Source organism: Galeopterus variegatus, unplaced genomic scaffold (assembly GCF_000696425.1).
Source record: "Galeopterus variegatus unplaced genomic scaffold, G_variegatus-3.0.2 Scaffold2445, whole genome shotgun sequence".
Classification (NCBI taxonomy): domain Eukaryota; kingdom Metazoa; phylum Chordata; class Mammalia; order Dermoptera; family Cynocephalidae; genus Galeopterus; species Galeopterus variegatus.
In genome coordinates this window covers 250,986-264,038 of record NW_007728556.1, presented here as the reverse complement: position 1 = coordinate 264,038, position 13,053 = coordinate 250,986, and the positions used below count along the sequence as shown (strand labels likewise).

The window sequence follows — 13,053 nt, the reverse complement described above, 5'->3', positions numbered from 1 at the left end:
TCACTTGATTTTGATTGGTTAATAAGAAAATATGTGTACTGTAGTCTGTTTTATTTTCAAAGTGGAAAACATGCCAGTAACAAGAACAGTATCTGGCACATATAGGCACTCAGTAAATATGTATTAAACAAATGAATGGATAATGCAACACAGAGGAAAAGAGAATCTTTTTATTTGGGACTGGCCACTTTCTTGTAAGCCAAAATTATGCAAATACACTTAAATTTCCCCTAAAGAAAATGTTGCAATTGAAAATTAGATTCTCTATCATAATTCTGGAAGATTTTTTTTTTTTTTTTTTTTGGCAGCTGGCCGGTATGGGGATCCAAACCCATGACCTTGGGGTTATAAGGCTGTGCTCTAACCAACTGAGCAAACCAGCCAGCCCCTCTTTGTCATAATTCTGATAACCTTCTATAAGATAACTATACATGATTTTCTTTTATTTTAACTTTGACCAGTTTGAGAGTTAAGCATTCACTTTAATAAGAAACCAAATTTTTTCAGGGATATTGTGCGAATCATCTTAGCAGAAATTAATAGAAGACTTAGAGGTATTTGTTAAATACAAGAAAAACAGATCAATATTAACAATGTTGTTTTCTCATCATAAATTTACCTGCTCACACTTACTGCATATAAAATTGAGATCCAGTTACTAAAAATCTGTGTTTTTTGTGTTATTCATCAGCGTATTTGCCAGAATTAGAAGCGTGTATCACACATCTAAGTCAAGGCCTGTCTTACCACTGCTAGTCAGCAAATAATCCTTAAACATTCTTTATTCTAAAGATAATTGAGAGTAAAATATTAACAATTTAACTAGGCACTTTTTTAAAAAAGCTTAAAAAGCTGCCTTGAAAACTGTGAGATATGTCAGTTTTTGAATCCCAAGACTATTGATTCAACAGGACTCATCCACATCAATGTCTGCTATAGTAATTCCCAGCACATATAGAGCTCTATGTGCCAGACCCTGCATCAAGCACAGACTTTAACTCAACCACCCTTCACAAAACTTTACGGGGAAAGTATTATTATCCTCCACACTTCGTAGGGGAGGACAGTAAAGCTAAGGGACAGTGGGTCTGTCTCCAGGTCACCCAGGTAACATATGGCAGACCTCCAGATCCTATTTGTTTGATCATTGAACCATAACACCTCCCCCAGGGCATGTGGACAGTCCAGAGCTGGCACTGCTGAGCTTACACAGTGACAAGACTTAGTCTCTGGCCTTCAAGAGCTCAAACTCTAACAAAATAGATACATAAGGAGCTGTGATAACAAGAATAATAATAAAAAGTTATAAATGCTAAGGTTAAGAAGCAAGTACTATAACAATTCAAGAGGTGCCATAACCTAGCAGATAAGAGCACCGACTGTTCCCAGAGACAGACCCCAGCTCCAATGCCAGCTCTGGGGGCTCGCCGGTGTCAGCCTCTCCACCCTTCAGGGGTCTTATGAGTAAAATGAGTGTGCTCCGCATGCAAGTTCAGAGGATGATAGGGGGACTGAATAAGTGAATCTATGCCAGGTACTCAGAGCAGTACCTGTGACCCCAAAAGCCTGTTAGTATTATGATGATCATGGAAGAGTAGATCATTAAAGCTGACTGAGAACATCTGGAAAGACTTCTTGGAGGGCTTTCGATATCAGCTGAGCCTTGAAACAAAAGTTGTTTGAAAACAAAAACAAAAGTGAAACCCATAGTCTGGGTACAGCCAACAAAGCACCTTCCAGACAGCAGGAGCAAACAGGAGATGAAACAGCAAACAAACTAAATGAACCGCTTCTCAGTACAGGGTGTGGTGTATGAGCTGATGTGTTTGGAGAGTGAGATTTGCAGAAATTCCAGTGAAACAGAGGAAATAAAACTGGAAACCTATGAAAGGACTAAGTCCTAAACTGGAGAGACTTCTTTAGGTACCTCAGCCCATAGATACTAATCTTGATTTTCCTTTATCTGGATGAAAACCTATTTCTTGTCTCAGATAATCATGTTTTGTTTGGGGTTTATTTTCTATTGTAAATCTAAAATTTGAATTGTCAGCTTATGGGATCCCAATAGCGCCAAACTCTATATTCTTCTTGCTCTTTTACCTCTGCCTACAGCATGTATTACGCTAAAGAGTAAATTAAATTAATGTATAAAATAAAAACAACAAAAATAAAATAAAAAGTAGACTGATATGCAATCATGCTAAATTTTAGGGGTATTTGTTGTTTGTTGTTTGCTTTTACAGGTAGTGAGACAATTCCAAACAAACCCAAGCCACAGGGGCAATCTCAGCAGGAAGTAACCCAAGATGTCATAGGATAATAGTTTCAGTTGTTGTGTTAATTAGTAACTTCATGTAAAACTTTAGGGGGAAAAAGAGTTTGAGATCCAACTTGTGGTAGCATAGTTTGAGAGCCAAGCTCAAGTCCCAGGTTGTTTGTGCAGGAAAAGCAGGTCTTAGGAAGCTGGAAGAGAAGTTGCATTTTTTTAAAGAAGAAAAAGACTAAGAAGGACCTGACAGATAGTTTCAGAATGTGCACAAAAGGGATGTTTATTGAAAGGACCTCTACTATCAGAAATATCACCGTGTGCACTGATGGCCCTGCCAACAGATAGGGAGTGTGTGTGTATTGGTTTGGGCTAATTATGAACATTTAAATATTTTGGTGTGTGACATGAAAATCCAGGTTTCCAGCTTCTCTCTAAAAATCAGAAGGTCTGGTTGCCCTAGGTGTGCAGTCACTAGCTGGAACTGAATAGCTAATGTCCCCTGAAGATAGGATGTGTTGTCTACATTTCATTACTGTCCCCAGTAGACAACTTCACTTACTGTATTACTCTCTGGACTGTGTTGGCATCTTGGTTTGTGACCCCTGTTAAAGCAAGCCGTGCACAGCAAAAAGGCTCCAATTAATTGAGAAAGCACAAAATATGGAAGGAAGAACTCTTCTGGTTCCCAGCTTTGTCACTTCCCATCTGGGCCACTGTACTCATCAATCCTGCTTGTATGTACAGTACATATGGATTAGTCTCTACCAACCCTTTTTTTTTTTTAAGTGATGTTTATTTCTCTAAAACAAGCAAATTAGAGTTAAACTCCCAACTATCTGGTTTGCATAATTCTATCCCTTTTTATGAGGTCCTTCCTACTCCCCATAGGGTCTTAAGTAATTAAAAAATTCAAAGAAGTCCCCCTCTGGTTGTCCTTTTCTCATCAGCAATGTGTCAACTCCCAAATCACATTCTCAAACAAGCATACTACATCACCTTGCTGAAGCAGCTCTCCCAGCCACTCCGTCACAATGACCTTATTTTACCTTTTTCTTAGCCATTTTCAGTAGCAAAAACTGTTTTTTAAAAAAAATTTACTCGTGCATTTGTTCAGTTCATTTATTTTTATAATGGCTTATTGTCTTTATTCTCCTGATGGAAAGATATCTGTTGTGTTCAATGCTGGGTTCCAGAGCCTAGTATAGTACCTGGCACTGTCTCACAAATGTGTTCGTGCCTTATGGGTAGTGTTTTTAACTTATACTGAAGACTGGGTGGCTTTATACAGTCTCATATGTTATTGCCATCAATATTAGAAAAGAGAGACTGAGTGAGAGTCATGGAAATCCAGCTGATATTACCAAGGAAGAAAGCAAAGAGGGATCAAGAGGAATCAAGGAGGTATTAATTAGCTTTGCTGGGCTGTAAACTGGCCAATGGAAAACACTTTAAAGTGGTCAGTCTGGCCCTGAACATGATTCTAAGACACTCCCAAAAGGTTTTATCAGGTACAACCAGGAGTACTTGGTACTAAAACAAAGACAGCTAGTGAGTACGACTTTCAGCCAGGAACAGAAATGGAACTCAAACCTTAGCTGTGATTCTCAAGCAATGCTCCTTCAGCCCCCCACTCAGCCACCACAGTGACCTAGTAATCTACTGAGTTAAGATACATGGATCCTTTTCTGTGATAAAGGCTATTTCCATAGGGTCTTATTTGTTGTTCCAACAAATAACAGAGACAAACATTTCCCATGGAATCATTCCATGTTCCCCTGTGATATGGATTGAATTGTGTCCCCCAAGTTTTATGCATTGAAGCTTAATCCCCGCTGTAACTATGGAGGGTGGGAAATCCTATTACGGTAATTGAAGGGCAGGGTCCTGAGGACGTGATTAGATTCTGAGGACCATGCCTAATCAATGGATTAATAATGGTGGTCATGGGCACGGTTCTGAGAGCTTTAAAAGGAGAGCATGTGAGAGTCTCTCTCTTTCTGCTCTGCCATTTTCTGCCATATGAGACTCCTGCATTGCTGTAAAGCCACCACCAAAGAATACCATTGCCAGTATGTTCCTTGGACTTTGGACTTCCCAGACTCCCAAACTGTAAGCAGTTTTGTAAGCAATAAATTTCATCTTCTTACAAAGTACCCAGTTCTAGGTATTTTGTTATAAGCAACAGAAATGGACTAATACACCCTGTGAATAGCTGTAATTCTAGCCCGTGGCTCCCTTTGCAGCAGGCTCATTTTCATTTACCAACGAGCTATTCCATAGTCGTTCCTGCAATACCGAATTCCACCACGCAGGTGTTTGTTAATTCCGAGGTCAGTTACCCAAGTGCCTTGCTCTTCAGACCTGTTACTCTACCTGTTTTTCAGGATTATCCTCATACCATGCATAACCCTATGCCATCACCTAAATTTCTCTTAATGTCATTCAGTTTGACCTGCCTTAACACATAGATTCATTTCTAAAAATTTGTGCTGAATCCATTTTCCCCATTTACTTATATTATAAATCTGAGCTATTTTCATATGGGAAAAAAAGTTTGATCCCAAAAGAAAAAAAATCAGGGGATTTTAGTGCTCAATTCAGTGAGACATTTTGCTTCTCTTGACTCACAGTTCTTATGCATTTAGCTCACTTATATAATTCCTACTAGATGCTAACCATGGCTATAGAGCCTTACATTTTAATTTATAGGAATATCATCATTAAATATTGTTAATTCCGTGGATGGATTACATGGTAGAGCAAGTAACTAGTTAGAGAATCAACAAAGCAAGATTATTTTTTCAGAAGGAGACGTCTGATGTTAGCATGCATGTAAGTTTATTGGTTTAAGGTTAATATTGTTTTGTTTTAAATTAGATGTTGCGGAGCACCATGATACACATATTTGCAGTGTTCATTCCTATAAAAATCATAATCAAGCTCTGGCTAATTCTCATTTGAGTGGTGTTCTCAATTACTGCACAGAGTTTATATGTATGGCTGATAAATTAATTATACCACAGCTGCAAATATTTAGAACTCCATCAGAACAAGGGTGACAACCATGATTATAACTGAGCACTAACTACATGCCAGGCACAGTTCTAGTATCTAATTTAATTCCAGATAAAAACTTTATGAAGTAGGACTGTTGTTATCCCCATTTTTAGAGATGAAAAACAAGGTTTTGAGAGGTTGAGTAATTTCCTGAAATTCACATAACATTTGTTCATTTTTACCTCCTTTAAATGAGCATTAACATTCCCATTATATTAGTCTATTTTCTATTGCTTATAACAGAATACCTGAAACTGGGTAATTTATAAGAAAATGAAATTTATTTCTTATTGTTCATTTTTACCTCCTTTAAATGAGCATTAACATTCCCATTATATTAGTCTATTTTCTATTGCTTATAACAGAATACCTGAAACTGGGTAATTTATAAGAAAATGAAATTTATTTCTTACAGTTTGGAGGCTGGGAAGTACAAGGTCCAGAGGGCACATGTGGTAAAGGCCTTCTTGGTGGGAGCTCTCTACAGAGTCCCGTGGTGATGCAGATAATCACATGAGCCCTTGTTAACATGCTTACTCGCTCTTCTTATAAAGCGCCAGTCCACACCCTTGATAACCCATTAAACCGCTAACCCATTACTCCATGAGTGGATTAATCCATTCATGACAGCATAGTCTTCACAATCCAATTACCTCTTAAAGGCCCCACCATTGAACAGTGCCACATTGGGAGTCAAGCTCCCAAATGAGCTTGGGGGGATATTCAAACCATAGCCTCGTGCAGTAGTCCCTTCTGTGGAGTACAAACGTTTCCTCCTCTCCAGGATCTGAGCTGAAAAGTAACTCCAGGACCCTCCAATTTCTTGTCCATGGTGTTTTTACCTACCGCAATGGGTCGGTCACCTAATTTGTGCCTGCCTCCATTTCTATGTAAAAGAAGCACAATTATATTCTATCTTAATGGAGATCATAAATTTAGAACTTTGATTTTACTTTGAAGATCAAGCATCCAAAACAGCTCCTAGTAAGTATTTGGCAAATTGGTGAATACATTTTCCTGTCTGAGGCAGTAAATAATCTCTTAATTCTCTGTCCAGTTTATCCTCATCACTCCCTTAAATGTAATGTGTTGGCTGTTGCAGAATATTTTTATTTGACAAAGGAAAGTTAACTCAGAAGATGGACTATAGAAATTTGGTCTTATACTGTCTAGACCCTTTGATCCAGTGCTCTTAACTATTCTTCAGTAATGGGTATGGTGGTGAGGAAGTAATTGATGAATTTGATAAGTTATTCTCAGAAGATTTCTGGAGAAATACAATTTTAATCTTATAGGGAACATTGATATTCCAATCTGCTTTTATGATGGTATTTTTCCCTTAAAATTCTTAGCCAAATCTCTAGATGTTTGGTTAGGGCTTTCAGAGCCTAAATCATGCTCTGAATTCAAGCTGGATACATTTGGATATGTCATGATCCACTTGAAAATGACCAATTACTAGTTTGCTACATTGTGGATAATTCTATGACTCCATTTGAATTTAGAGAGTTTCTATTGGTTTATATATTATGCAAAGTGAGTTATCCAGGAGGAATTTGACTGATATCCCATCAGTGATGGATAGGATGCCTAAGCCATACATTCTTGGCTTTTCTTTTTGAATCATGATAGTAACCTGAAAAACATGGCCTTCATGAATAGCAGCAATACAAAAATTAAACTTCCAGTAAAATATCAGGACTCTACCTGTTTTCTTTGATTTGGAGAAATAATTTTGGACCAGTTATTTTTAATAACAAAATCAAAACATAAATATAACTAAGTCCAAAGTATTCACAAATCAAATAAAATAGAAAAAAAATGTCAGTTTTGCAGGTGGTACTTGGATTGGTTATCGAATGTAGATGATACTTGCTCTGGTCCAAATGAGATTTAGCTTCCCAAAAACACGATTTTAAGTATTTTTCTAAAACTTAAATCTCCTTAAAAAATAAGATAGTTTCTGAAAAGAGCTTTTATGTAGCCATGAATAAAACAGTATCAAGAGAAAAAAATTAGTGACTTCAAGGCTAATTGCTATGAAATAGGAAACACATTCCTAATAGAAAAAAGTATAATAGTATCAATAAATTGACCAAAACTGCCTTGAAACATGTATATATTGATTTAAAAGTCTATACTAACTAATGCTTTTACACAAAACTGTGTTCTAAAAGGAACCAAATTTAAAGTTAATATCTAATTTTAAAATAATCAATTTAAATGTATAACAATAAAATAAACTATGCTATATTCATCTTCTGGAATATTTTACAGCCATTAAAAAATTCCTGAAGTAATTTTAATAACATAGGAAAATATTAAATGAAAAAGTAGGATGAAACTACATATATCTTATGATCTAAACTATTTTACTGTGTGTGTGATTATGGATCTGAAAAAAAATACACTAAAATGTTAACAGAAGTTATTCTGGGTGATGGAATTGTGGGGTTTCTCTTGCATTTTTATTCTATCAAAAATTTCCAAATTTGTTGCAATGAATAAGTAAATTTAGTTTTTGCACATATTTGTCAGAGCTTTTTTATTCCTCTCAGAAAGAATAAAAAGTGCAGTCTAGATTTTTGTTTGTTTGTTTGCCTTCTAAATTTTCCTTCTAAAAATATAGAAATAAACCACAGCAATCAGATCATCCTAGCACAAGGCTATTCTCTGAAGGGTCATAAAATAGCTGTGGAAGTAGCATTCACAGTCTCAGATGCTTGTACATATAGTTAGTTACACGGAAATATTTTCTTTTTTGGTGGGGGGATTGGAATTAGCCATTTGTTTTCTTAAAATTAATATTTTTATTGAATCATAACTGATTATACACATTTTGGGGGTTCAACATTGACATATGCTGATCAAATCAATATTATTAGCATATACATTATTACAAATTGTCCTTATTCTTTATGTCCCTTGTCCAATCTTTCCCCATCCTCCTCTCACTCCCCCCTCCCACTACTGATAACCCTAGATTTCTTCTCTCCTTCTGAAAGAGTAACAGCTACTCTATTGATATGTTGCCTAGATGACCTGTCCAGTGCTGAGAGAGGTGGGTTGAGGTCACCCACTATTATTGTAGAGTAGATGCCTCTTTTATCACTCTGGAAAGGGCTTTGTGGAGTGAGACATCCTCTTCCTTTCTTTGGACTCTGCTGGTGACTCTCCTTGTGTCAATGCACTCAAGTGGCTGGCAGGTCATCTGCATGGTGGTTGCAGCCACGGCTATTGTGGTGGCTGTGGTCACATGGAAGTGGTGTTTTTGGCATGCTCCTTGTCTGGTTGTGGGAGGAGGGGTGGGTCCATGGCTCCAACTGTTTTTACATTCTAAGATGTTGTTGCAGAGCAGTTGGGTGGAAGGGGAGATGGGAAGGAAGAAGGAAATAGGATGGGAGAAGGAGGAAGAAGGGGAGGCATGACTGAGGCCTGTGGAAGCCCCCTTATTCCTGCAGGGGAGATTAGGGGTCTTCCAGTGGTGGCTTGGTCACTGCTGGGCTGAATGCAGATGTCAAGGGGGTGTGGCAAAAGCCCTCAACCCCCTATTGATCCAGCTCAGAAGCCCAGGAGGCTTCCTGTGGTGGCTCGGTGATTGTCACTGTGCTGGTCCTGGGTGTCAGGTGGCATGGTTGTGGCCCTCGGCCCTCTCCCCTCCCTGGATTGGGGGCCCCAGGAGCTTCCAGTCCTTCTAGGTTTTATAGGTGATCATTGGTAAAGTGAGACCTTTACTAGTTAATATTAAACTTTGTCTCTGGTCTGTGGGTATTTTGTTTTTCTTTCAGTTCTGTGTGGGATCATTTGCTGTTCTCACCACTTAAACTCCTCACTGGAACTAATTTGTTGTCCTTTGCTTACTTCTGAAATGTGGGAATTTCCTATGGGTACCAGCACTTGAACCCTGTGTTTGAGCTAAATTGCTGCTTTGCTGCTGATTCCCTGGGGAAGGCTTGTTGTGCAGCTCAAGTTTAATGGTTGACTTTGTTGGTACTTCCCGTCTTGTGAGATCTGGTACACCTGGGCTGTGTGGAAACTCTGGCCTGGATCTCAGTCTTTTCAGCAAACTGCTCCCCTGCAGTTCTATATTCCTGACCAGTCTACACAGAGTGGGCCTTTGCTGATTGGCGGGCAGATCAGCTGTCCATGCTATGTCCCAATGTTCTCCCTGTGGGCCCTTCTCCCCCATCACCCGCACTCTAAATGCTGCCCATAGGATGGACCATGCATTGGTCCCTGTGATGACTCACCGGCCTCTGAGTATTTTTTTTTTTCAGTTGTTGTGGCTCCTTGGTCCTATGTGGGTTCATGGGAACCCTGTTAGTGGTCTTGCTGACCTGAGGGCCACCAATGCCCTCTTCTCATCTGCTGACTCCAAGCAACTTCATCTGAATGGCACAGGAGTGGCTTTTGCCAGCTCCTGCTCCGTGCACTCACCAGCTGCAGCCTTCAAGTGGCCAGGATTCAAAATGATGGGAGCAATCCTTTCTTTCTCTCATCGTGGCTTCTCCTGCCTTCATGCACTCCATAGGTCTCTCCTCCTCTTCCCCTGAGCTCTAGTGGCCCCAGCGTGGCTGTAGCTGCTTTTTAATAGTTGTAAATTGGTGATTTCTGGGAGAGAGAGATGCCGAAGACCATCTATTCCACCATCTTGATCAGAAGCCAGCCATCTTTATCCTAATCTGGAAATATTTTCAACAGCACTATGGAAACTAAAAAGATGCTACAAAAATCCTATTTATTAATGTGTGGAAACATTAAAACTTGGCTCATCATGTCTGAATGTTTACAACATTAATATTTGTTCTAAAAGTACTTTGCCTTTAGGACATGACTGTTTTGGGGAACAGTTTGTCATCTCTTGTCATCCTTATAAATTAGGTCAAGAGCAAGGGGATTTATGAACCATCACATTGAAAATTGTCAACACAATAAATTAATTCTCTAATCTTATTACCACACAGAGTGAAAATGACCCAAGTAGAAATAAACAGTAGCTTTATTCACTCATCTGCATTATAATCTAATGAGATAATAAACTCAGCCTATCAACAGATAATTCATTTCTTATGCCATAGAAACATTTTTCATGCAGATAATAGAAGTTTTTGTTTCATAATGCGACTGCTGTAAGTTAAATTGATTCAATTTAATTAACAAGCATTTATTCAGTGCCTACCTGTGCACAGCACTATACTAGGCATACAAAAGAGTTAAAAGATATGATCCCTGCTCATAAGGAGCTTACAATCTGGATAGAAAAGATAAGCCATGCATACAAGAAACAATAAAGAACCATTGCAAATTATATGAAAATCAATATAAATAATAGACTCTGGGGATATTCATTGGGAATGGAAGCTAATTTGAAAAACATTGACCAGAGGAAGTAAGTCTAAAATTGGTTGGCGAACAACACAATCTTTCTATGGCCAGTAGAAGATTGAAAAGAAAGAGAAACTCTGAGACAGTGCAATAAAAATCAGCAAGTCCACTGCAGGAAATTGCAGGCAAATTGGTTCAGCTCTGGAAAGGGATGCTGTGAGTTAGGAGATGAAATTGAAGTCACACAGCAAGAGGGCATTAGTGTTACTATTCAAAGTCAATTCAAATTTTAAATAAGCAATAATGCTTAAACACATCTATAAATGAAAACCCCCATAAAAGTGTGTTTTCATAACCTTAACGAAAAAATAAAGACAACCTATAGAATACTAGAATCTAAACTCAGGAGTTGTGATCATTATAGGTGAAATGAACAGACTGTGATGGAACACCAGTCCCTTATGGTGTCTTTTTTTTTTTTTTAATTCATAAAGAGTTCGGTTGTCTAAGACCCATGTACTTCCACTAGATCAGAGACTTTCAACCCAATGCTAATCAGACCCCTAATTCACTTAGGATTTTTCTTCTAAAACACCTATCCTTTTCATACTGAATAAAAAGGTCTTGTGTGTATTTCGTGGAGGCTGTGGGTAGGGAAATAGGTAGAAAAAAAGAAAACAAGGTGTTGATTTCAAAAAGTGAGTTAGTGAATGGTTACAATGAGTACTTAGTGCAGATAATTTTGAATTCAGAGAAAAAATAGGTGAAGTATTTCTGCTCCCAGTTCAAGAACACTAAGGCAGAGGAAACGTACAAAATGAGAGTCCATATGAACAATTTTATTTTTAACCCGCCAACTAAACCAGTTATCTTCATTGCTGGATCACACTCAACTTTTATACTTAATTTATTAGGAAAAATGTCAGGGAAATGGGGCAGGGGAGAAAGTGGTAGAGTAGGAACAAATCCCTACATTGGAATAAGGTGGAGATCGTTCTTGCCCAAGTAGGACTGATGATGCCCAGGATTGAGCACCATGACCTTGATGATTTATCGGGGTGAACAAGGAAGGAGCAACCACGCATGCTCATTCTCTGGGCCTTCGCATAAAGCATCAATTTTAAACAGCAAGACAGGAGTACTCCTGGGTCCCAGGATATCTGTGGAAGCTACTTGCCACCAGCAGCTGCAGCTGTTTCAAAAGAGAAAAAAAAAGAGAGAGAGAGAGAAAAAAAATGAGGAAGAAGCAAATGAAAATTTAGCTTTCAGGGTGCTCAGTGGTGGCCTGAAATCATATCTTCCAAATGTGCTCCATGTTGCCATAATATTTAGCATTGCTACACTCAAAATATTTCTGTATCTCTTATTTTACAAAGTCCTCACCAATTCTAAAGAAAGGAAAATGGAAGTTCTGCTTTCTTTTGTAACACTTATTCATGACCACTTATGTAGTTAATGTAGAAATTCATTCCTTTCAAGTTTTTCCAATAAGACAATTCCTCACTGTGCAGTAGATATTCAGCATGTACTTACTGAGTGGCTGTACACATATGGGAAAATATCTGATAAATAGCATACTACAGCATTGTATCATTATTGAGAACAATAAAGATAACAATAAGCCTTCACTGGAATTCAGATCTTAGAACTCAGAATTTTCTACTTCCCATTTTAAGCACTCATTTGATAATGTTAAATGATACAAAAGCAATGCCAGTATGTGTGATGATGGAGTTGGGATGTGTTGTCCCCATCAAAACTCATGCGGAAGTCTGATCCCCAATGTGGCAGTGTTGGAAACTGATTGAGTCATGGGGGCGGATCCCTCATGAATGGATTAGTGCTCTCCCTGGGGGAGGGGGGCTAGTGAGTGAGTTCTCGCTCTATTAGCTCCCCTGAGAGCTGGTTGTTTCTAGGACCCTGGCACATCCTCTCTCTCTCTCTCTTGCTTCCTCTCACCATGTGATCTCCTTGTACCCGCTGGCTCCCTGCCACTTTCTACCATGAGTAGAAGCAGCCTGAGGCCCATGCCAGATGCAGCTGTCCCAGAATCGTAAGCCAAATAAACCTCTGTTCTTTAAAAATTATCCAGTCTCAGGTATTTCTGTTATAGCAACACATTGCCAGTATGTGTCATGTACATGCTTCCACCCCCTCATCGTCCACAACTAAATCATGCTAATTGATTCCCACTAGGGCGGACTCCATCCCAGACTCCATCTCAACACAATAGCCCAGGTAAGCACTATGGAATGAACAGAGCTAAGGTAGAGATAAAACCATTGCCCCTCCTGTGTAGGCAAGATGGAGTTTGTCTAGGCTGTGGCAGTAAATGCTTTGGACTGAACTTTTGCCTCCTCCCAAACATGATAGTCAAGATATTTGGTGGGCGGTGGGGGGTA

At 38.7% G+C, this 13,053-nt stretch overlaps 1 protein-coding gene across 1 annotated transcript in view; it reads right to left on the bottom strand.

The window, feature by feature from the left end:
• Positions 1-11,820: 11,820 nt before the first annotated feature.
• TMC1 (transmembrane channel-like 1) overlaps positions 11,821-13,053 on the bottom strand; it is a gene marked incomplete at its 5' end in the record, with an annotated part of 129,350 nt that continues 128,117 nt past the window's right edge. The window contains 1 exon segment of the mRNA XM_008581725.1: positions 11,821-11,843. Coding sequence (XP_008579947.1) covers positions 11,821-11,843 — 23 coding nt within the window.